The 25892-nt window shown below is 41.0% G+C and overlaps 1 protein-coding gene across 1 annotated transcript; it reads right to left on the reverse strand.

The window, feature by feature from the left end:
* Positions 1-695: 695 nt before the first annotated feature.
* On the reverse strand, positions 696-24050 carry AMPD1 (adenosine monophosphate deaminase 1). Its single transcript, XM_017869784.1, is given in 18 exon segments — positions 696-871; positions 1233-1343; positions 1507-1680; positions 2350-2470; positions 3130-3293; positions 3477-3603; positions 4928-5091; positions 5462-5593; positions 5884-5944; positions 5946-6076; positions 7119-7137; positions 7139-7246; positions 7778-7997; positions 12059-12224; positions 14908-15073; positions 16720-16900; positions 21621-21632; positions 23915-24050. Coding segments are annotated over 18 exon segments (2238 nt in total). The 5' UTR covers positions 23937-24050; the 3' UTR covers positions 696-712.
* Between the last annotated feature and the right edge of the window lie 1842 nt (positions 24051-25892).

The following is a 25892-nucleotide window of genomic DNA, read 5'->3' on the forward strand; positions in this document are numbered from 1 at the left end:
CACAGTTGTATGTGTGGAAGTATCATCTGCCCATTTGGAATTTCACCTGACCTTGAGTAATAGGCATGCTTCTTAAAAGTTATATGTGTATTTTACTTTGGTAAGCAAAATCATTTAAAATGTACCAATTTAGCTCACTATAATCTTATTGTCAATTACATCCTTAAAGCTAAGAATCCTTTTGTAAGATAAATTCTCCCTGAGTATAATAACTCAGAAGTACTGATTTTTTATATTGAGGCACACACCCTCTGGTTTTGTCTAAAAAAGTCACTATTCACTTATACCTTGTCAAAGGACTTTTTAATGGTTCTAAGTGCCTTAAGCAAATTTCATTCTGTAAACCAGAAGCCTATCTCCCAAAAAGTCATTTGCTTGTATTTTTGCCCAGCTTTATTAGATATTTTGCCTGAAAGTCATAGAGACTACAGTCAGAGAAACCTACATTCTCACTGCTGCCCTTCACCAGGTATATCCTTGTGCAGGTTATTAACCTTATTAGCTTTAGTGTACTAATTTCCCCAAAACGGAGATAATAATATCTACTTTATATTTCCCAAAATGGAGATAATAAGGATTAAATGAAATAATATCAGTGGAACATCTAATATTGTCCTTGGTTTATAGTAGGGACTCAATTAAGAGGTAACTATTATTATTCAAACTCTACAATGAAATTCTCACTCATATTATTATTTGGTTTATTTATTTTTTATTCTGTTGATTTAAGACCCTCAGCAATTAAATTGAGTTCATAACACCAGGTTTCATAGCGATAGGCCATGCGGATTTGGGCTACGTTTGTCCTCCGGATATCATTTCCAGCAGGGCCTTCCTCAAGGTAATTGTCGCCCAGAAACTTTACTTTCTCCTATAAGAGAAAAGGATGCAGAATGATCGTTGTCTCTTTTCACACTGGTATAGACAATAATTGCATTCTTTACAAAAATTCCTTCCTTATGTTAGCCACTGACAAAAGAAGAATAATAATAAACCATTAAAAGCACTCATCTAGTGCCTCAGTGTTCACAGTCTGCTGAGTAATCAAGTGTATTTTACTTCCCTTGCCCAAAAGGCATAGGCAAAGAGAATAATCCCTTCTAGTCCTTGTCCATAGTAACTGCATGTAATTCGTGGGCCAATTTTTCCACATGTGTTTCCCATCTACTTTTTCGGTATTCAAGTTAGCAGACCCTATACTCAGAAGGGAAGCCATTTGAGGACAGATCTACCTCATGAGAAATTCCACACTGCAAGACACTGTTCCTTGCTACTTCGCACATATCACAGGTGCTCAGCTTGAAGACTTGTGCAGCAATAGCATATTCTTCCATTAGGGGCTCCTGCAGTTAATTATTAAACAAGGAAAAAAGAGGAATGAATTAATAAATAATATGTATCCTGCACAAAAGAAAGTAGTGAAATACCTTTATTTGACTTTCAAATTCTGGGTGGGAAAAAACAGTTCAGCAAAATACACTTGTATTGCCCAAGTCCATACTATACCTTAGTAAAGTGGAATTGCATTGGGTCATCTGTGGACAGTGAGATCATTAGCCCTTTCTGAAGGAAGTTCAAAAAAGGATTTTTGGCATACTCTAGAAATAGGCTATTGTTACTTAGTGGTGACATGGCGATGGGAATCTGGGCTAAGAAAAACAAGTACTGTAACACAGGACTCTGAAAAAGAAAAGTGAAAAAATACTTAAAGATGTTGAAAAAGAAATACAAACTAGAAACACTACAATCTCATGATCTGCCTTAAGCTTCAGCTTTCAACAAAATTATCACTTGTTCTTCAAGTCCCTTAGTAAGGAGAATTTAGGAGTTTTTCAATGTAAATGCTATTTAGGATAAATGTATTTAGGATACATTAATTTTCAGAAGCAGTGAGTTAAACCAGATTGTTTATTCGATCTATAATTGCCTACGTTAGATGGTCTGTCTCAGGCAAAAGACTTTGCCTTGAAACATTCTTTTTTTTCCCCTCTCTCTACAAGAAAGCTCTGACTCTCACAAAAAACATCTTGAAGCATGCTATAACAAGAAATCTGGCAAAAACTAGCTTAAGGAAAGCCAGGCCATCTCTGAATTATCCCTTGTCAGGATTCTAAGCTAGAAGTCAGGAGATCTGTGTTAACATATCTCTAACAGCAACTAGCAAGGTAATCTTGAGCAAGTCCCTTTACTCCTCTCTGTAGAATGAACTGCACTAAACTAAAAAATCTTTCATGCTCTACTTGAATATGATTCCAGTGTCGATAATGACTTGGGACAGTATGTTTGGCTAAGGGAAAAAAGATTCCTCTAGCTCCAATGTAAAAATTAAGAAGAGAGCTTCCAACTCACCTTTTTTAAATTTAGGCCATGAGATATATTATCTGCTGTCATGAATGCTGTCATGAGATGGGTGAGGGCTCCAGCTTCCCCACAGTGAGGTCGGAACAGAAACGTATTCATGCCTCGTTCCCTGGGGAAATAGAACTGCTATTGGAATCACAGGTTCTGAGTATGGAGTGATTCACAAGAAAATTCAGTAGAAAAACGAACACTCTGGAAGGAAGTAAGCCCTCCAAAGGATTCAGCAAAACAGTCCCAAATCATAATCTTAACTCTTTCTAAATACAAAGTTTCTAAAAAGAGGCAGCAGAGGATATGGGGGTAAGGAAGTAAATCAAGTGTTGATTGCCTGGATGGAAATACCTTCAGTCTCAATAGGAAATTTACCAATATCAACATCTCATCATTTATTCTATTCTATTCAAACTTTAAGGGAGAAATGTTTCCAGAAAACCCCAGTATAATATTCCTCTACTTATTCCTTACCCAAATATATCAAGAAGGGTAAAATATATGAAGTGTTATAATTAATTACACAATGATTAGTATAAATTCCTAAACTTCTCCCCCAAAAAAATGAATTGTGAAAGTTATTGAAAGCATCAAAATATCAATCTCTGCCCCTAAGTAAATAAATTGAAGAAAAAAGTTAAGAGAAGGAAATTTCTGATTTGGGCCCGTTGGAACCATCACAGTAATGCATGAGACCCTTGACCACCTTTAGTGCCAATATATGTGGAAAGAGCTGTGTCAAATAGACCCTCCTAGCTCCAGTTCTCTCCTGCTTACTTTCTCAGGCTGTTGAGCACCATGATGTTTGCATACATGTAGTAAGCGTAGTAAGTGTAAGATGGATTCTTTTCCAATGTCCACTCTTGGGGCTTGGGACTCTTAGAGGAGAACATGTGGCCACTGTGTTTGGACTCATCATCCACACTGTCAAAGCCAGTGATCTGTTAGGAAAAGTGAGTCATGCAATGGGTTCAGTCCAACTGCAGGGTCCCAGTCCTCATACAAACTTTCAGGTCCAAAGGCACAGACCAAACATAAAGAGATAAGCACCAAGAATTCATCATAACCAGGTAGGAAGGTGGGTTCATGAGCAGCAGTATGAAGGCCTGAAGGGTCATGCTTACATGCTTGAGGAAGACACTGAGTTCTGGGTCAGTCTGGGGATTGATGGTGGCCTCAAACACTGGCATGAAAATATTCTCCAGCATTTTTCCAAAATGTGGAAGGAAATTCTTGGAACGGAACACATCACTAGAGGCAAGAATTAAGAGAATTTAGGAGAAAAAATGATTTTTAGGACTGATAGCCCTAGTATGAGGGAACCAGAGGACCGAATGTCTTGCACAGGAAAAGACTTGGTATATCTATCCTAGGTCCATGCTCCTCATACATTCTTCTTGGTCCCCTATAGAGAGGGATTCAGTTTGGGCTGCACGTAGGAAGTAAAAGTTTTTTGGTGTACCCTATTCCCCCATCTTTTTTACAAATCTTTGTCATAAGAAAACTAAACCTTCACAGCTAAGTCCTCATAGAGAAATATAGCAAGTATGTCATAAAAGTTTCAATATATGTGTGCAGCTACAAGACAGTGAGCATGAAATGATTTCCAAGAATACCTCTGGTCTGCAATTTAACAAACTCTTATATAGCAGTTAATATATCCCAACCACTCTTCTAAGTGTCCAGAAATATTAGCTAATGTAATCCTCGTAACAACTCAATAAGTTAGGTATTGTTTTTAACCTTGTTTTAGAGATGATGAAACTAAGGCACAATGGGGTGATATGACTTAACCCAAGGTAACACAGCGAAATGGTAGAGCCAGGATTCAAGTATCGCTACTCTCGGTCCAGAATCTGTACTCCTAACCAACCTACTGCCTCTCTGCCTATTAGACAGGAAGTATTATCCCAGTCAAAAAATTGCTTTTTTGGTTAAAGAGACAGGATGAAACTCTTACATTGCAGTAGGTCACACAGAACACAAAGACAGGCAGCCAGAAAATACATAAACACCTAAGTTAGATAAAAGATCAATGATACTGAACAAACCGAAAGAGAAGCCATCCCTGAAGGTGATGAATGAGAGCAGAGGGTATGAAAGGGAGATGACATCCTCAGCAATACCATTGATAAATACTCTTTGATTGTGGAGAACTTGAGCACTTGTAGGTGGGACAATTGACAGACAGTAGTAAAGGTTCTGATACAAGAAAGCCACATCCCAGTAGAGATGAGCATGGGAAAGAATGGACTTGACACAGAGAAGACCAGGTGAAAGACAATGTATACCAAACTACATAGTTCTTATTCTATCTTAGTTTTAATCATTCTCAGTAAGTTATTTATGATCTTCATAAAGCTAGAGGACTGAACTGAAATGATCTTCCTAACTCGTGTCTGTGGTTAAGAGTGCTGTACCCAGAGTGGACAAAACCAAGCATGCAGGACCCAATAATGAATGCTGTTTTAACAAAGCTGATTTCTATCTAGATGGGCAACACATTCCTTGTTCATACAGGGGAGTTGAAGCAGATGAGACAAGTGCAGGCTCTAGAGTTTCTAGAGGTACATACTAGATCCTGGGGACCTGGATCATCCATGTCATGTTGGGGCAGTGGATGCGATTGCGGACGAACCAGGAGGAGAGTTTGTTCCACTCATCAGGACTGCGGCCATAAATAGACAGGCGGGGCTCAGCATGCTGGTACTTGGCCTCCACCAGGTCTGCACCTACCTCCTGCAAAGCCAAGAGAGAAGTTCAAGCCAGGGATTCCCACAAGTTTCTCTGGGGTCTAGGGAGAGGAGATTCCCTTTCTAACTCTTCCTTTCAGAATCTGAAAAGGCTAGGTCCTTAATCAGTCTCAAAACCACACCCTTAATTTCTCTACCTTAGGAATAGAGGTCTTTAAAAATCATTAGAGTGGATGTTTCAGAAGAAATTCTTATATTCATTTGTGTAGTGTTTGGACCCAGGGAGAGCATCCTCCCTCCCACCCTCCCTCTCTTCCTTCCTTCCTTCCTTCCTTCCTTCCTTCCTTCCTTCCTTCCTTCTTCCCTTTCTTCAAGAATGATGCCAGGTACCATAGATCTGATTGGTTCCTCCTCACCTTGATGATAGTGGCAAAATATTCTCCATTAATGTAATTGTCTGTCTTCAAGTAGAGGTCCCGTAGCTCACTTGCTCCTACCGGATTATATTTGTCATTGAACTTATCAAAACGCTGGAAGGTCTGGCGTCCCTGAATCAGGAAAAATTGCAGAAATGTATTATTACCAGAGCTGTCTGGACACAGAGAGCTAGGAAATAGTCAAGCAGAACTGGGGTCTGGTAGTGGGGGAGGGCATTGGGCTCCAAGAATGGAATTTGGGACAGGTGACAATGAGCAAACTTCAAAATTGTCTGTGGTGCTTTCAGGCATCGTGGCAAGCCAAGATAGTTAAAAGAGCTCTGAGAAGGGAGGGCTTGTAGGAGAAAGACACGTGAGGTTCTGAGTATTAGAGTGAAACTGACATTGGCATTTCAACCTACAGCATGAACATCCAGAGAATCAACAGTCAGGTCATAAGGATGCATTTTAATTTCACAAAAGTTCCTTTAGGGTCAGATTCTTCTCTTTGGTGCTATGGACCACTCTGTCAGCATCAGTTTGGTAAGATTTCTTAATAAAACGCAGGAGATGTTTCTGGTTCATGCAAGCGGCTGCATGGATATGAGTGTCCACCTGTATGTACATTCAAAGAAAGAAAAAAACATCAATCAGCCTTAGTTATGATACTCTGTTTAGAGGATATGGTGCTGCAAATCCCACTGTGTTGGGACAAAGTAAATAATGAGGATGTGAGCTGACAGTTGGTGGAGGTGGTCCAGCAATAAAAAACCCGTTACAACTGTGATGTGCCCATGTGAGGATGTGGAAGATTTGGCTAGATGCAATAATAATGTTTGCTCCTTCCGTATATCTGTACATCCAATTTACTTCCTACGTCTGATCCACACATTCTTCAGGACCATTCTTCACTCCTGAAGCACAGCTGGAAGTGAAGTCACTACCATAACTTTCAGCCTCTCAGGATAAAGGATTGAAATTATGAAGCCATGACACGGTGATGGCTTTTATGAGGTAGATATTCTTATAACTAAATTTTATACACTGAAATTTCAGAAGATTAAGTAATTAGTCCAAAGTTGTAGAGGCAGCTGAGCCAGGATTTGGGCCTGAATCTCTGCTCATACATTTCCTATTCCCACTTCCTTGTAATCATTTTAATGGTCGGAATACATCTTGAAAGTGTTTCTAGTTGATTGGATTTCACAGTCTCTAGGCTAGCTCATTTGATATTCACAATCCTCGTGTGAACTGGACTGTGCAGATTTAGTTCCCAATTTGACAAATGAGGACTGAAATGAAAATATGTCATCACTTCCTCCAAGGTCTTACAGTCAGGAATTCAAAGAAAAAGGACTAGAGGGAAGATCTTTCAAATTCTAGAATGGTCATTTTGATTTTTTTGGTTGTTATTTTGTTTTGATGATAACTATAATTTTTTATGCCAAAAATGTGGCAAACCTTTCTGTGGGGAAAACAGTAGAAATGGCACTTAACTCTAACCCATTAGACATAATCTGTCATCTACTTTTACTGAAGTCCACCAAACCTGTAGAAATCTTAGATTAATCAGAAACACACTGTTGTCTTGTGCTTCTCAATAAATAATTGGATTGCTTTTGCCCAGGAATTACCTCAGAGCAACTAAAATGTTTACCTTCCTGCAGTTATAAAATCTCGGTGGGGTTGTTTTTCAGCTCTTTTAACTCGTCCATCTCGTTGAGCATCTGATGGACCTGGAACTTGGAGGAGAGGAACTTCAGACGCCGGTGGGTATAGGTCTTACTGTGAAAAATAAAATTAGATAATTCCAAAAAGTTTTAGACATTCAAGGAAAACAGTCACAATTTCCAAACTATCAGGACCTTTACCATTCCTAGGAAATAATTATTGGAACAAACCTTTCAGTTTACTCTTCAGTTAATCTCATTGAGAAGTAGTGGGCTCCAAGGGCTTAATCTTTTCAACAATGTTGGACATAATAATGAGGGAGAACTTGGAAAGATATCTTAAAACTCCGTGGAGAGAGTGTTGTTCAAAATTAAAGGCCCTGGCTTTGGGGTCAGCAGATTCGAGCGCAAATCCTGGCTCACCCAGCTGTGTCACTTTTGGCAAGTTACTTAACTCATCAACGTCTTAGCTCATAAAACTGAAATTATGAAAATAACCACCTCACAGAGCAAGTGTAAGGCATAAAAGGAACAATGTGCATGAAGGGTTTAATATAGTGTTTGAACATAGTAAGCATTTAGTAAACACTTAGTCTTACTATCAGTAGTCATAGTACTAGTTGTTTAGGTCTCGCTAAACACTTACACAGGTCCTTGAGCAATTAAAGCAAGTAAAAAATTCATATCATCTAAGAAGGTGTCCAGATTTGGGTAAGGAAGTGGCTTAGGCTGATCTTTGCTGGCTGCTGCTTCGTTAGGATAGACGTAAACTACACCGTCCTTCATTTTGAGGTGATAGCCCAGGTTTTCAGGAAGGTTGTCTGTTCGGAAAGGGTCCTCTCCCTTCTTCACAGGAGGAGTAAAGACTTTTTCAATCAAGCACAGAGTAATATATTAGCACATAGGATGAACGACCACATAAAAATAACCAAAATCTGAAATACTACAACGTCTCTTTAGCTTGGAATTCAGTACTTAAGTTGTAATTATCTATAAAGCTAACCTTTATTTTGCATTATTTTTCAAAGGTGACTTAATAGTATAAAATAACTATAAAAATAATATGTTGGCTGGGCGTGGTGGCTTGTGCCTGTAATCCCAGCACTTTGGGAGGCCGAGGCAGGTGGATCACCTGAGGTCAGGAGTTTGAGACCAGCCTGACTAGTACGGTGAAACCCCGTCTCTACTACAAATACACAAATTAGCTGGGCTGTGGTGGCACACACCTGTTATCTCAGCTACTCAGGAGGCTAGGAGTAGAGAGTTCGAGGAGAATCACTTGAACCCGGGAGGCATACGTTACAGTGAGCTGAGATCACACCACTGCACTCCAGCCTGGGTGACAGAGGGAGACCCTATCTCAAAAAAAGAAAAATAAAATAATATGTTATCTAGTGTAAGAATGATTTTTCAATTTATTTGGAAGAACTGTTTACATAAAGTAATCGATATACTACTTAGAAACAATCTTCGTTATTTACTGAAGTTGGTCATCAAAGGCTTTCTGTTTAGAGCATATTATTAGGTCTTAGATAATGAGATAAGAATAAAAGTCAAACTACAGTTAAAAAAATAGAGTTTAGATCTTTAGCTTATTTAAGCCAATCTTTTTCATTAGACTTAATTTAGAATGTTTTCTGAAATAGGCTTTTAAAGATCAGTTTTGGGTTCACAATAAAATTAAGTAGAAAATGCTGTTTCCAGGCCGGGCACAGTGGCTCACGCCTGTAATCCCAGCACTTTGGGAGGCCAAGGTAGGTGGGTTGTTTGAGGTCAGGAGTTCAAAATCAGCCTGACCAACATGGTGAAACCTCATCTCCACTAAAAATACAAAAGTTAGCTGGGTGTGGTGGTGTACACCTGTAGTCCCAGCTACTCAGGAGGCTGAGGTATGAGAATCTCCTGAACCTAGGAGGTGGAGGTTGCAGTGAGTGAGTTTGTGCCACTGCACTCCAGCCTGGGTGACAGAGTGAAACTCCACCTCAAAAAAAAAAAAAAAAAAAGAAAGAAAGAAAAAAAAGAAAATGCAGTTTCCCCACAGCCCTTGCACCCACACACGCACAGCCAGTCTCCACTGTAGGCATCCTGCATCAGAGGGTCCATTTGTTATAACCGATGAATCTACATTAACACCTTATAATCACCCGAAGTCCATAGTGCACATTAGGGTTCACTCAAAGCCTATGAGTTTTGGCAAATGTATAATGACATATATCCACTCTTACAGTATCATACAGAATAGTTTCGCTCTCCTAAGAATCCTCTGTGCTCCACCTAAAGTGGTTTTAATGTAAAAAAGAGATATAAAATAAATTATTATTGTAACAGTAATAATTCTTATGAGAATTATTTTTCCCACCTTTTAAAGCACATACAATTTCTGCTAAAGGAATTGAGAAGAGATTAAGTGGATGTGTTCCCTTCTTTCCACTGCTAGCAGTTTCAGCCTAAGGAAGCCATGAACACATTTCACACTGTCAGAGCCTTTAAGAATTCATCCTTTTACTTTCAACAAGTATGGTCATTTATGCCTCTTCACTACTGTGCCCAAGGAAGGCATCAGAAAGTCTCCTGTTCGCAAGTGATGCCTACAGCAGCCAAAGTGAGAAAAATAGCATAGAAAAAAAAAACAGTCTGTACATTTCCTATTCAAAATTGGGAGAAAAGGAACCTAAGAGAAGTGAAACAGCATGTTGCTACATCAAATATTAATTTTGAAATCCTTATACTTAAGGATTAATAGCTCACTATTAATGATATAATTACTATTAAAGCATAACTTAGGGGAAGTAAAGACAAAACAAACTAAATGTCAATACTATAGAGGATGGGTAAACCACTGTTATGAGTTACCAAACTGGAGACATGTTTAATATGATTTTAATATTAAAAGGAATTACAGACAGGAAGTTGTGGAACTGGGAATCTTTAATAATATTACAATTTGGAAGTTCAAAAATATATATTTTTTTGAGATGGAGTCTCGCTCTGTCCCCCAGGCTGGAGCGCAGTGATGCCATCTCGGCTCACTGCAAGCTCCTCCTCCCTGGTTCATGCCGTTCTCCTGCCTCAGCCTCCCAAGTAGCTGGGACTACAGGCGCCTGCCACCACACCCAGCTAATTTTTTGTATTTTTAGTAGAAACGGGGTTTCACCGTGTTAGCCAGGATAGTCTCGATCTCTTGACCTCGTGATCCGCCTGCCTTGGCCTCCCAAAGTGCTGGGATTACAGGCGTGAGCCACCGCGCCTGGCCTCAAAAATCTAAAATATTTGCCTCCCCAGAAATTTTAGTTCTAGGAATATAATCCTAAAATTATGAGACAATTACAGGAAGATGTGTATATAAAGATGTGTATATAAAGATCCTTTTAGAAACAAGTTTTAAAAGTCAGAAATTTAATTGCCTAAAATAGGAATTAAATCAATTATGTTCCAGTTACACAATAGAAATCTGTAAAATTATTAAAATCTGATTGTTGAAAAATATGTACTTAACTTTCTACAAGGCAGAAAGTAAAAACTGAGATAAGTAAATACAGTGCTATAGAAAGTCAGAATATGTAGTTTACATCTATCCAGAAGGCAAGAAATGATAGTATTTGGGCTGCCTCTTGAAAGTTTGGGTTGGCTCTAGAGACTTGGACGTGTGGTGAGTAAGTGAGAGGAAGGACAGTCTGGGCACAGGGAAGCAAAGCAGCAATCCAGGAGCAGGAAAGTGTTGAACTATGCAGGGAACGAGAACTATTTCCAACCAGAACCAAGAGTATAAAGATGGAACAGAGAAAGTAAGTTCAGAAATAGCTTGAGTGGGCTGGGCGTGGTGGCTCCCGCCTGTAATCCTAACACTTTGGGAGGCCGAGGCGGGTGGATCACGAGGTCAGGAGATCGAGACCATCCTGGCTAATGCTGTGAAACCCCGCCTCTACTAAAAATACAAAAAATTAGCCAGATGTGGTGGCGGGTGCCTGTAGTCCCAGCTACTCGGGAGGCTGAGGCAGGAGAATGGCGTGAACCCAGGAGGCGGAGCTTGCAGTGAGCTGAGACCGTGCCACTGCACTCCAGCCTGGGCAACAGAGCTAGACTCCATCTCAAAAAAAAAAAAAAAAAAAAAAAAAAAAAAAAAAAAGAAAGAAAGAAAGAAGTAGGTTGAGTGTGCAAGTTCAAAAATAAACAGGCCAGGTGTGGTGCCTCATGCCTGTAATCCCAGCACTTTGGGAGGTTGAGGCAGGCAGATCACTTGAGGCCAGGAGTTTGAGACCAGCCTGGCCAACACGGCAAAACCCCATCTCTACAAAAAATACAAAAATTAGACGGGCATGGTGGCACACGCCAGTAATCCCAGCTACCCAGGGGGCTGAGGCAAGAGAATCGCTTGAACCTAGGAGGTGGAAGTTGCAGTGAGCCAAGAGGGTGATGCTGCACTCCACCCTGGGCAACAGAATGAGACCTTGTCTCGGAAAACAAACAAACAAACAAAATGTAGTTAGGGGGCGAGAGGATGTGGGCCTGAAATGCCAGGATGAAGACTGGACTTTGCTTTGTAGGTAGCAAGGAGCAGCTAAAGGTTCTTGTCAGGAGAAGGATATGCTCAGATCTGTGTTTTAAAAATTAGCACCAAAGTAAAGATGAACCAAAAGAGAGTGAGATTGAAATTTAGCAGAGTAGTTAGGAAGCTCTTGTAATTATCTGGACAAGGAGAAGGCTAAGCCTGAATGACGGTTTAGGGAATGGTGAAGAGAGAAAGTTCAGAAAGACGTTGTGCAGACTGAATCAAGTGATTGGACACATGAGGAAATGGGGCCAAAGATGACTATTACTATGGTATTTTTAGACTAGATTACTTATAATCTAGGGGCATATTTTAAATTTAATATTTAATAGTTTAAATAAAAGATATGTTTCTTACATTATGTGAGAGAATTGTTACCTGGATAGAAGCTCTCATTTGCTATCCAAGCCTCACCATCAATGTTGCGTAAGTATTTGGAAGGGGTTTTAGGGAACCTCTGAAATGACTTCTGCATGTATTTCTCACGTATGCATAGTGCCCGATACAGACCTTTGCAAACAATTTCAAAATCTTCAACTGTAACCTGCCAAAAAAAAAAAAAAAAAAAAAAAAACTCATCATATCAGAGTCAATCCCATGAAAAACTGAGAAGTTAGTAAAGCTTATTCTTGGCACCTCCCAGCTCTCCTGTGTATCACAGCCCATTCTGAGCCTCACCACTCACCTTGCTGCTTCTTAATTGACTTGGGACCAAAATCTCCCTCCCAGAGCAGGTCCTGAAGCTTTTCTAGCTTTTTCGTCTCTTACCTGTCCTACGAGTCTTTCCCTTATAGTCCTGTATTTGTTTTTGGTTTTTGTTACATAGCAGGGATTATCTAGCAAATAAGATTAAAAGAATCCATTCTAACATGGTATATACTTTCTTCCTTCCAAGTACATGTGAATATTTTAAGCACAAGACAATACCTCAGGCCAGGCGTGGTGGCTCACGCCTGTAATCCCAGCACTTTGGGAGGCCAAGGTGGGTGGATCACAAGGTCAAGAGATCAAGACCAGCCTGGCCAACATGGTGAAACCCTGTCTCTACTAAAAATACAAAAATTAGCCAAGCGTGGTGGCTCGTGCTTGTAGTTCCAGCTACTCGGGAGGCTGAGGCAGGAGAATTGCCTGAACCTGGGAGGTGGAGGTTGCAGTGAGCCGAGATTGTGCCACTGCATTCCACCCTGGCAACAGAGCGAGACTCCATCTCAAAACAAAACAAAACAAAACAAAACAAAGACAATACCTCAACTGAAAGACTATGTGACTCAAATTGTGAGAATTCAAACCACTTGGTCAGTGAGGGAAATATTTTGGGATGAATAAGGGATCACAAATCTCTCAAACCCATGCACTGCCTTCTTCAGCTATGATGATCACAACATCATTCTGTGAGAAGTTAGTCTTTTAGATGATTTTATTTCTGGGTAAAAATTGAGAGATTCTAGAGGAAAGCTTCATTTGAGCTGCTGGAAATTTCCCCTGCCCCCATTCCCAACTCCTGACTGGGCCAGGCAGGCATGCCCAAGTAGTTATAACTTGAAATCACTGAATGTTCATTATCAGAACCCAAAGACTTTTACTGTGGGACTAACATATGCTTGTCCCCAATAGTTTAAGGTCCAAATATTGATCCTGAATTAGCTTAACTATTTTAAAGACCTGCTGACCTTGGCCAAAAGAGTCTGGCACAGGTGCTAGGCCTGGGGGTCTGCTTCCATGCTTCCAACGGCACGTGTAGCTCATTGCCACCTAATAGGCCACTAGCCTATCAGGTCCTCAAGAATGAGAGCTGGGTCTCATTCACCTTCATGTTCTCAGCACACAATGCCTAGCACAGAAGAGATGCTTAATAAAGACTGATTAAATTGAATCAAGTGTTTAGCAGGAATTAATGATCTTGGGAACTGAGCCCTGGTTTCCCCTTTGCCTCTGTTTAAATTACAAGGGTGAAGACTGATTTGGGTACAGACTACAACCAGGTAGAGCGTAGAGTGTTGCTCAGCAGCCCACATTCAGCCAACAGGCACAGCAACATACTTCGTTTTTCGCAGTCTCCAGGTCAAGGTTTCAGGTGCCCTCCAGCTTTCACAGGAGGAGAAGCTACTCCTTGACTTCTGTACATTTTGTTCGTCCTCCTAACCTCTTTGTTTTTATTGTTGTTTTCATTTCTATCAAGCATGCAGGTATGACGTTTATCTCCAAATTTTTACGTTATTTTGAATTCTGGAGTCCTCCAAACTGTGTTTCCCCTGTACTCATCTCTATTAGGCATTTCTTTTTAGTTATTTAGTGCCTAAACCCCCTGACGTTTAGAGAGCACCCATGTTATATAGAAAATGAATAAGCAAGAATGAGGTGCATTTAATTGCCCTGTCACATTTAAGTATCTTAGGACTGACTCAAAGTGGGTCAGTTACATGAGAAGGGAACCCAGCACTGGTCATTAAAACTATATTTGGAGCATCGACTGATGGCTGCACAGCAGTTTCACCAATATAATGCTGATTCTGCAAGTCCCTGTGGCAGATATTTATTAATTGACCAACTGTTCTGGATGAGACAAGCAGGTCAAGTTGTTTGTGACTTGACTTTACTATCCCTGTGGCATACTAGAGTCTGTTCCAAGTAATGATCTACTATGTAACCATCTGCAATGAAATTGGAGAGTTCAGCTCCTCAAAACACAATAGCCTCATTAGGATTCTCTAACCTCTCTCTCGTCTTCCTTCTTTTCTCTGATTCCTTCTTTTTTCTCTTCCCTCTCTCTTTCTCTGGATCTGTTTTCTTTGGTTGGTTTATGCTATCTGCAACCCTTCTCACTATCCTAAGTCTGCTGGGGTCTTTCTTTTCCCCAGAGACTCCGTGCCTCCCCAGAGGCCCCTTTTTCTGATTTATGATAACATCAGTGAGATTTGACCACTCTACTGCTCTCTTTGATCCTTTTTGCCAAAATGTGTCCATTGTATTCTGTAACATACACACTGCATTCTACTCCATATTCTCCATGTGCAAGCAAATGAGATAGAGGATAAATTATGTGGGATGATAAAAACAACAGAAATATAAGACATACCATATTAGTAGTGAAATGCAATAATGAAGTGTAACAAAGCACAGGTGAGCTAACACCTCCCTCAACAGGAAGGAGAAGAAGGTAAGGAGCTAGAACTGTCAAGCTGAATGGCTTCCTGGTTGCTAAGTCTGAGTGGCAAGGACCAACTCACCCCAGAGGCATAGTCACCAGTGATCTGCACTCTCTGAAAATCAGGCACGGTCTGGTAGGTTGGAGATGAGGAAATGTATTCATCAATGTGGGACAGTTTGGTGGAAGATGTTTCACTTAGTGGAATGGACAAATTAACAGTCTTCCGTCCTTGGAAACGCTTTTTTCTGGGTTCAAAATTTAAAAGTAAGAGTTAATTTTGTCTTCATCAGGCATTTCACTGTGACAGATAGATGTTTCTCTATACGATTTTATTCTGAGAACAAAAAGTAAAATTTTAAATGTGGTTGGGTATCAGAAACAGGATCCAAGCATAGTGGGAGGAGAAATCACTGAAGACACATGACAGTGTGCCCCTCCCCCTGGTCTACCTTGGAACAGCCTTAGCAATCCTAGAAGACCTTCACCATGACAACCTTCTTCCCAGACAATCCACTCCCAGCTGAACAGGCAGTCTAGGTACTACAGAAAACACAGGCTATGTCAGTTACTACCTGTATCATTTTATTCATGTTCCTTAAATACAGATAAAGGAGCTCCCATTTATCCACCTAAAAAAAATGGTGCAAACATGACTACCTTATAGGATTTCTATGGGATTTAATGTGTACACAATGCCTAGCAGAGTACCTGGAACTTATAAGGTATTTAATATTATTTTCTCAAATCAACAAGTATTTGTTGAGTTTGACCCAAGTTTATTGCTTTGACCCAAGTCCTATGTTAAGTCCTATGGGGGACACCAAAGGAGGTGGATTGCTGTTCTTTCCTTAAAGATGTAAAACCAAGAGAAAGACAGCAGTATAGTCTTTTCCCCATGAAGCTGGTGGGATCGGGGGAGGACTTAAGGAGAGGATTCCAACAAAGTGGTTAGTATAGGTTTGAGGTTTGAGGACAAAAGTGTGGCCAGTAGTGAATCCTAGAGTGGTTCAAATAAAGGAAAATAGATTTGGTGGAGAGGGATTTTCAGCCTGCTTGGGGGAGGCAGCAAGTATGCATCACAGACATAGGATGGGCAGGGCATGAGGGCAGAAATAGAGAGCAGTATTCCTCAGGCCAGGAGGTGGTCAGACTAACTGGAAGGCAGGATTCACGTCAGGGAGCATAACACTAAGATTGGCTAGGGACAGAGTCTGAAGATGAAGACTCTTGTGTCCCAGTTTATATAATTGTTGTGTGTAAATTGAATATGTTCACAGCAGCCATTTGCCCACTTTGGTTTGAAATAATTCTATGGTATCTCGAAGTCCTCTTGCTTAGATGGGTAGGGAGGCTTCAGTCAAGGGAGATGTGAACGAGATAGGAGGCTCACTGCTTTCTTCTTTTTTCATCATTGGCTCCTCACTCTACTCACTCTAGCATATCCAGTGTGGGGGGAAAAGGAATTTTTTTTTTTTTTTGAGACAGAGTCTCACTCTGTGACCCAGGCTGGAGTGCAGTGGGGCAATCTCGGCTTACTGCAACCTCCGCCTCCCAGGTTCAAGCGATTCTCCTGCCTCAACCTCCCAGGTAGCTGGGATTATAGGCGTGCACCACCTGCCTGGCTAATTTTTGTATTTTTAGTAGAGACAGGGTTTCACCATGTTGACCAGGCTGGTCTCAAACTCCTGTCCTCAAGTCATTCACCCACCTTGGCCTCCCAAAGTGCTGGGATTACACTTGTGAGCCACTGTGCCCAGCCTTAGGAATTTCTAACTCTGGCAGAGTTCTTCCTCTGAATTGAACATCATTTGGATAAATTAAAGCATATCTTCCCTGGCAGATACCCCTCCTTAGGTGCCAATATGCTAAGCATTCCGTTTACACCACTTACCTCCTGGCTTCTATGGAGGTGGACAGAGTCTCCAGATGGAATATGTGTGCTTGCATCTCACGATGAGAAATTGGACAGATCTCATCCACATCAAAGGGGGAAATCTCCTGACGACCTCCTTCATCTTTGACTTCAGAGGCAAACACTTTTTCAGCAAAGCTGCGTGTTACATCATCAATTTCTAAAAGAGTTTTTCACATATTAGTGTTCAAGCCCCTTTTCAAAAGTCATCTGAGAGTTTCTGCTATGTGTAAGGCATGAGACAGGGACTCTGCTGCGTGCATGGCTCCCCTGCTTTCCAACCAGGGTCCCTGAAACACCGCAGAGCTCAGTGCCTGTTCTCCTTTCAGTGGGTTTCTGTGTGGGTGCCTTGAAAATACGCTCTCAGAAACATGGGTCAGATTCTCGTAGCACATTTCGGAATAGTCCTAAAGGTGGTCCTAAAGATGAGACTGGGCTCTTGTGGGACCAGCACCTCATGTAAGATCACCCGTTTCTGGCAAGGCTAAGTTTGATTTCATAGTTTGAACCATGCAGCACAGTTCTTCCCATTAGGTTGGTGGAGTTTTTCTGATGGTTTTGAAGATGTGGATAGGATTATTGGTCCTTGGAGTTTCTCTTGCTAAGGAGAACCAGTGATTCCAGTGATCTAAGTAGTTCTGAGAAATAAATGTGTATTTTAGGGTCTTTCTTCTACTTAAGACAGATACTGTGTTTCTCTCACACATCAAATCTTGTTTTCTTCAAATCCAGACAACTTTGTGATTCGCCGCTGTATGCAGGGAGGGGACCACTGACATTTACTACCTAGTACTGGAAGTCCCATTTCTTGTGGACGTGGGCCTCAATAATGAATGACCTTTGGAAGGCCAAGTTTACTTGTATATACCCTAATTTTCCCATTCTTAAAATGAGGGGAGATGATGCTTCTTAGTTTGGCAACGAATAACCTACAAGACCCTCAGGATGTAAGAAAACCAGTGTCTCAGGGCACGGTGGCTCATCCCTGTAATCCCAGCACTTTGGGAGGCCGAGGAGGGTGGATCCCTTGATGTCAGGAGTTGAGGACCAGTCTGGCCAACATGTGAAACCCTGTCTCTACTAAAAATACAAAAATTAGTTGTGCGTGGTAGTGCACACCTGTAATCCCAGCTACTCAGGAAGCTGAGGCAGGAGAATCACTTGAACCCAGGAGGCAGAGGTTGCAGTGAGTGGAGACTGCACCTCTGCATTCCAGCCCGGGTGACAGAGCAAAACTCTGTCTCAAAATAGAAAAGAAAAGAAAACCAGTGTCATCAAATAAGATGGTGATGGCCATCAAGTATCTGCCTTTCTGTTAAGTTCCACTGTGTTCTCCAGATCCTCAGTGTTTTCTGTCTGAATAATCATTACCTCTAATACTTTTCCTAGTATTTCCAGCAAATAGCTGGTAGCAATAATGACAATGGCAAATAGCTAGCTATTTGGAGCAACAGTAGAAGACAGAAACATTCCCCACAGGATGACAGAGCAAACTGTATGCAGAGAGAAAGATGCCCCCATCCATTAATGTCTATACAGACCTGCAAAAGTCCATCTTTTCTATTCTAAATTAAGTAGATGTCATGTGTTCAAGCTCCCTGCTCTGCACTTAACACCTCCTACACCTTCCTCTATTTCCATTTCTTTATCTGTAAAGTGGAAATACTAATACCTACCCAACCTCGCTGGCAAGACTGTTGTGACACGAAGTGAGATAGTGTATGTGGAAATGCCTTAAGACAAATAAAGCACCAGATTAAATTGAATGAGGTAATGTGTAGCATTGGTCAAACAGACATTTGGTGTGTGGGGTTAGGTTTGGACTATGAATGAGATGATAAATGATATGACTTAGTACGTGATGAAATGTACATTGGAGATGATAGGAATTGATTCATAACTTCCCCAACAATAACAGTCAGGTCAGCCAGTTTTTAAAACCTGGTTTGTTACAGCAAAGTTAACAGAGAAGCCCACTATGTTGGCCAAACTTGATGCATCTATTTGCCTTGTTAAACTCAAACACCTGAAATGGAAAAGCATCCTTGGATGCTATCAGTAGTCCTTTGGCAAGCACCATGATCCATGAAGGAACAAATGGAACACCAAGTAAATGCATTCGATGGCCTGAGAATGCCTCCACACCCTACTGCCAACTGATCCCCAGAGATAGTGTCACTTCTTCCTAAGCATCATGAGCAAGCACATGCATCTCAAGGGAGAGTGGCAAGCAGAAGTTGGAAGAGGCTGCATGCACCATGAAGGGTAAATGGAAATAGGACAGTTGGTTATGAAGATGAGAATGAGGATGATGCAACTGGTCAGTCATGCTGGATCTGCAGCAATAGTGCTGGAGGCCTCAGGAAGGACAGTATGGAAATGGATGCCCAGAAACCAAATCCTACTTGCTTGATATCTGGCTTTTCCAGAACAAGCATTCATTGTCTGGGACTACACATTTCTATTTGTTTCCTATTTCGAAACAGTATTGTTTTTACTAAGATCGTATCTCTCTAAGCCACTATAGACAGTTGAAAAGTAGAAACTCTACTCTTGAGAAGTAGCTTACACGATGACCAAAAATTATATGGTTGATATTTCCTTCCACTGAATCAACCACTTGTTTTGACTTCATGTAACCACAGCTGAAATTTGACTCTTAATTCAAGAGCTCTGCTTTTCAAAAATACCTCGGGGAGTGGGCCTGGCATGGTGACTCACACCAGTAATCCCAGCCCTTTGAGAGGCTGAGGTGGGAGGATTGTTTGAGGCCAAGAGTTCGAGACTTTGGAGACTGGGCAACATAGTGAGAACCTCATCTCCACAATTTTTTTTTTTCAAAAATTAGCCAAGCATGGTGGCATATGCATGAAGTCCCAGCTACTCAGGAGACTGAGGTGGGAGGATCGTTTGAGCCCAGAAGGTTGAGGCTGCAGTGAGCCATGTTCGCACCATTGCACTCCAGCATGGGCAACAGAGTGCAAACAAACAAATGAAACATACTTCAGGGAACGGTGGTGATTATGGAAAGGAAAAAATGAAACTTATATTTCAAAAGATAAGTAGATAGGCCAGGTGCAGTAGCTCACGCCTCTAATCCCACCACTTTGGGAGGCTGAGTGGGTGAATCACCTGAGGTCAGAAGTTTGAGACCAGCTTGGCCAACATGGTGAAACCCTGTCTCTACTAAAAATACCAAATTAGCTGGGCATGGTGGCACATGCCGGTAATCCCAGTTGCCCAGGAGGCTGAGGCAGGAGAATTGCTTGAACCTGGGAGGTGGAGGTTGCAGTGAGCCAAGATCATGCTGCTGCACTCCAGCCTGGGCGACAGAGCAAGACTCTGTCTCAAGAAAAATAAAAATAAAAATAAAAAAAGAAAATGTGTGTATGACAGCTGGATGGCCTTGGGCAAACCACATAGTAACTGGGAGCCTCAGTGTTCATTATCATAAAGGGGAATGTTAATAATAATAATGTCAATTTCAGAGAATTCTTATGAAGATTACACAAAAAATACTTTAAAATTATGCAGTACTATACAGAAGTTGGAGATTACTATTATTAACACCGGAAGCGCAAGACTCTTGAGAAGAGGAATATCATGCTTGCTTCTTAACCCAACAAGTCCAGAAAAACATGCTTGTTTCTCAGCAGTGCTTTATTAATGTGTAGGAAAGACAAGGTTGTACGCCTTTCATCTGCCACATCTCATCACCCAAAGGAATTCAGAGGCAGACCTACTATCAGTTAGCAAAAGGACAAGTCTAATTTGAGATTGAGGGGAATAGATAACTAAAGTTATAGTTTTATCTAAAATAGGTTTTTAAGGCCAGGCACGTTGACTCATGCCTGTAATCACAGCACTTTGGGAGGCTGAGGTGGGTGGATCACTTGAGAACAGGAGTTCGAGACCAGCCTGGCCAACATAGCAACACCTCATCTCTACTCAAAATACAAAAATTAGCTAGGTGTGGTGGTGGGCACCTGTAAACTCAGCTACTTGGGAGGCTGAGGCAGGAGAATCACTTGAACCTGGGAGGCAGAGGTTGCAGTGAGCTGAGATCATGCCACTGCACTCCAGCCTGGGCAACACAGCAAGACCCCATCTCAATAAATAAATAAATAAAATAGGTTTTATTTTATCTGGTCACAAAATTCACAATTTTATGTTACTTTTATTTTTATTTATTTATTTTTTTGCACTGGAGTTGCTTTACTAAGGCGTGATTCAATAGGCCCCTTTGGCTAATCTATGTTATTTATTTCAAAATATTAAACAGGCTGGGTGTGGTGGCCCACACCTTGTAATGCCAGAACTCTGGGAGGTTGAAGTGGGTGGATCACTTGAGGTCAGGAGTTCGAGACCAGCCTGGCCAGCATGGTGAAACCCTGTCTCTACTAAAAATTAGCTGGATGTGGTGGTGTGCACCTGTAATCTCAGCTACTCGAGAGGCTGAGGCAAGATAATTAGTTGAACCCAGGAGGCGAAGGTTGCGATGAGCCGAGGTCACACCTCTGCACTCCATCGTGGGCGACAGAGCAAGACTCCATCTTTAAATAAATAAATAAATAAATAAATAAATAAATAAATAAATGTGCCACCATGAGGTTTTCTTTCAAAAACAAAACACATAAACAAAAACCAAATAATACATATATATATACAATATATCGTTATACACACACTAGAATCCAGAAAACCATGAGCTTATTTGCTATGCTATGGGATAGCTATGGTCATTATGAATCTCTGTTGACTTTCAAGGCTATTATTTAATAAACACTGCTGAAAAATAGCCATGTTTCTGAATTAAGGAATAGTATATTTTCTTTAATTGATACTCTGACAAATGGCAACAAAAGTAATGCAATACTCACGTTTCTCTTCAGCTGTATGAAGTAAAATAAAACAAGATAAAATATGTGAACAACTTTCTGTAATCATCGTGGCTATTAATCACTGCTTTGGGGTAGACGCATGTAGATTGCTGTTATTTCAACTCAGCCTTCCAGCTTGTCTACACTTTGCTGCCATCAGAAAGCTTGGGAATATGGTCATTATACAGCTCTTCATTTTCTTTTCTTTTCTAATATGTCTCTTAACATTTTTAAAAGGCACTCTCTATAAAGTATGATTTTTAAAAATATCTGATGAAGAAAAATGGGAACGCTCATATGATGTTGACAGTTCATTTGGTAAACAATTTAGTAATACCTACCAAACAACCATTTGAGAAGCTATCCTCTGGAAATCATCCTTAAACATGGAAAAAGCTTTAAGTGTCAATATTGTTATCAGAACACATTTATACTTATAAAAATCCATAAAGAGGCCAGGCGCAGTGGCTCACGCCTGTAATCCCAGCACTTTGGGAGGCCAAGGCGGGTGGATCACGAGGTCAGGGGATCGAGACCATCCTGGTTAACATGGTGAAACCCTGTCTCTACTAAAATACAAAATTAGCCAGGCATGGTGGCGGGCACCTGTAGTCCCAGCTACTCGGGAGGCTGAGACAGGAGAATGGTGGGAACTCAGGAGGTGGAGCTTGCAGTGAGCCGAGATGGCGCCATTGCACTCCAGCCTGGATGACAGAGCGAGACTCTGTCTCTAAAACAAACAAACAAACAAACAAACAAACAACAACAACAACAAAAAAAACCCCAAAACCATAAAGAACCTAAGGAATTAGTTAAGAAAATAGAATATGCAGTCTTTTAAAATGTTTTTTAGGAAAAGTTTGGGATACCATGGTAAATGGATAAGTTGTAAAGTTAAGCCAAAACATTATCCTGACAAAAGCAGGATATAAAATTACATGTGCAATATAATCGTAACAGTGTCTTTTTAAAAAAATTCTTTAATTTTGCACAGAAAATAGATTGAAAAGAAAAAACACTAAAATGTTAAGAGTGGCTATCTTTGTATAATGGATGTGCAGATTTTTAAAATTATTACTTTTGGCTGGGTGCAGTGGCTAATACTTGTAGTCCCAGCACTTTGGGAGGCTGAGGTGGGCAGATTGCTTGAGCCCAGGTGTTTGGACCAGCCTGGGCAACATAGCGAAACCTTGTCTCTACAAAAAATACAAAAACTAGCTGGGCATGGTGGCACGTGCCTGTAGTCCCAGCTACTCAGGAGGGTAAGGTGGGAAGATCACAAGATCCCAGAAGATTGGGGCTGCAGTGACTCATGATCGTGTCACTGCACTCCAGCCTGGGCAACAGAGTGACACCGTGTCTCAAAAAATAAATAAATAAGTAAAAAATAAAATTATTATTTGTACTGAATTTCCACACTTTCAAAATGAATGTTTATTACTTTTATTTTTTCAGCACAATTTCTTTTTTTTTTTTTTTTTTTTTTTTTTTTGAGACGGAGTCTCGCTCTGTCGCCCGGGGCTGGAGTGAAGTGCCCAGATCTCAGCTCACTGGCAAGCTCGCCTCGCCCGGGTTTACGCCATTCTCCTGCCTCAGCCTTCCCTAGCTGGGACTTACAGGCGGCCCGCCACCTCGCCTGCGGCCTAGTTTTTTGTATTTTTTTAGTAAGAGACGAGGTTTCACAGTGTTAGCCAGGGATGGTCTCGATCTCCTGAACCTCGTGCATCCACCCGTCTCGGCCTCCCAAAATGTGGGATTACAGGCTTTTAGCCACCGCCGCCGGCCAAGCACAATTTCTATTTCACATGAAACATGTATTGCTTTTATCATTTAAAATTATAACGTTACTATTTTAAAAATTACTCTGTGTACAAACCTGGACAACAGAAAGCTATTCTCATGAACTATCAGAAGACACACATTGGGTTATTTTTGTCATGTTCATGATTTTCAGCTAATACCATAGCTAGAGTCATCGTGTAGGAGCTGTGTCAGAGCTATGGCAGCGCAGGTTTTGTTTAGACTAGCAGAATAGTTATTCAATATTTCACAGAATTTCTACTGGGATCATCAAAGATGCAACATACATGATAACAGTTTTAGAAACTTACCCACATACCAAAACTAAAAACAAACAAAAAACCCTTGAAAACATTTTATGTTTTCCTGAAATGTATTTTAAAGCTATCATGAACCCCAAATAAGGAATGATCAAAGCTGATATGCTAGCTAAAGGAACAGTTGCATATGAAAGAAAAAAAAACCTGAGCTCTCCAAACACTTTGTACACCTACCTGCGAGTTTGAACAGAGGCATTGTTGCTGAAATCCCTGATTCTAGGATAGCACAGTAGAAAAGAAGAGAGAGGAGACCATGGGTGACTGACTGACACTATAAAATATCCTGACATTCATTTTATTATTTTGCTTTGCCCCCTGAAATTTGACCCTTCTCTGCTAAGTGGAGAGAGATGAGCTTTGGACCTATTTATAGCTTGAGGCATTTGATAGTGAAAAACAGGTGAAGCTTTCAGTCTTTACTTTGGGATTAGAAGTTATCTGTCGTGGGTCAAAAACTGCATTTCAATACTGTCTAAACCTTCCTACAGACTGGATCCTTGGCAAGGGTGGTACACGATGTGACCACTGATGGTGATTTCCCACCCTAGTGAAACACAAGTCTTTCTGGTTTCTGAAGCTACGATCCTCAGGGTTTCACGTCACACGAACAGCTTTCTGTGGTTAGTGAATATGCTGGTACATTCATCAAGCTCTCAACAGACACACACACATGCACGCACACACGCGCAGGAATGCATGTTTTTATTAGAAATATATCTGACTTAGCAGAAATTCAGTTGACAGTTTAATGAATTAAGTGGTAAGGTTACTTCAAGTCTTACAGAAACTCAGCTGTCCTCCGGAGTGTTCAGTTACCACTTCTCTACTTATTGTTATAATAGGAACAATAGCTTTGTTTTGTATAACATTTTATTGTATGTAAAACGCTTTGCAAACATTAGTTGATACCAATTACAATCCTGTAAGGCAAGTAATACCTTATCCCTGTTTCCCAAATAAGAAAACTGGGGCTCTGACTGGTATCTTGCTCAAAGTCATTCTGTTCATCCTAAATGGCAAAACCAAGGCTCTCTGGACCCAAATCTCACGCTCTTTCCACAATAACACACAGTCTCCCCCCCCCCCNCTGGACACCACTGGGCGGTTCTTGATCCCTCTGAGCTGTCAGCCCCATCTTTCCTTTATCACCAGCACCTGCAGGGTAGGCTGGTGGCTGCTGGAGGGGCATGGGATAGCTATGGGGTCTCAACTTCTGATAAAATTCTGGTTCTCATTCTGGGATAAAATGAGGAAGAGATTTTTTAATAGGAGAGTGGCCATTCTTGTGGAAGAATAACTTTGCCTGTTTTTAAAGGCATTGCATTTCTTTCCCCCCGCCCCGCCCCACCAGACAGAGTCTCGCTCTGTCGCCCAGGCTGGAGCACTGTGGCGCCATCTCGGCTCACTGCAAGCTCCGCCTCCCGGGTTCACGCCATTCTTCTGCCTCAGCCTCCCAAGTAGCTGGGACTACAGGCGCGTGCCACCACGCCCGGCTAATTTTTTGTATTTTTAGTAGAGACGGGGTTTCAGCGTGTTAGCCAGGATAGTCTCGATCTCCTGACCTCGGAATCTGCCCCCCTCAGCCTCCCAAAGTGCTGGAATTACAGGCGTGAGCCACTGCGCCCAGCCAGTTATGACTAAATATTTGATGGTTACTTCTAGGTAAAGAAAGTACGCTGCTAGACTCAGCAGAAATTTTAAATTATAACAGCTTATATTGAAGACCAGCTTGGCATTTCAGATTAGCAACAGAATTATGGGTATAGACCAAAGGATCTTTTTACTATTAACTATTTCTTTTTGAAAATTGGGACAAGCCTTTTTGTTGGCAAAACTTAATAATATTTTAGTGTTTAGCCTTATGGCCAACCTCTCAATCAACAATATTGGAACACATTACAAAGGTGTTACTGAACCAAAATATTTGCTCATTTCTTTCCAACTCCTTTTGGTTACATTTTCAGCTGGATTTCCCAACAGTATCCACAAATTGATATATCCAAACTAAGCATCTTCCTCCATGAACCTGCTTCTCCTTCAGTAATTCCTATCTTTATATAAGTTACCCTCCAATTTTCTCATTCCAATTGTGTAAATACCCTTATTGCCTACCCAAAGGTCATTTTCCCTACCTTTCTTACAAACAAAAAAA

Source organism: Rhinopithecus bieti, unplaced genomic scaffold (assembly GCF_001698545.2).
Source record: "Rhinopithecus bieti isolate Rb0 unplaced genomic scaffold, ASM169854v2 scaffold_3040, whole genome shotgun sequence".
NCBI lineage: Eukaryota > Metazoa > Chordata > Mammalia > Primates > Cercopithecidae > Rhinopithecus > Rhinopithecus bieti.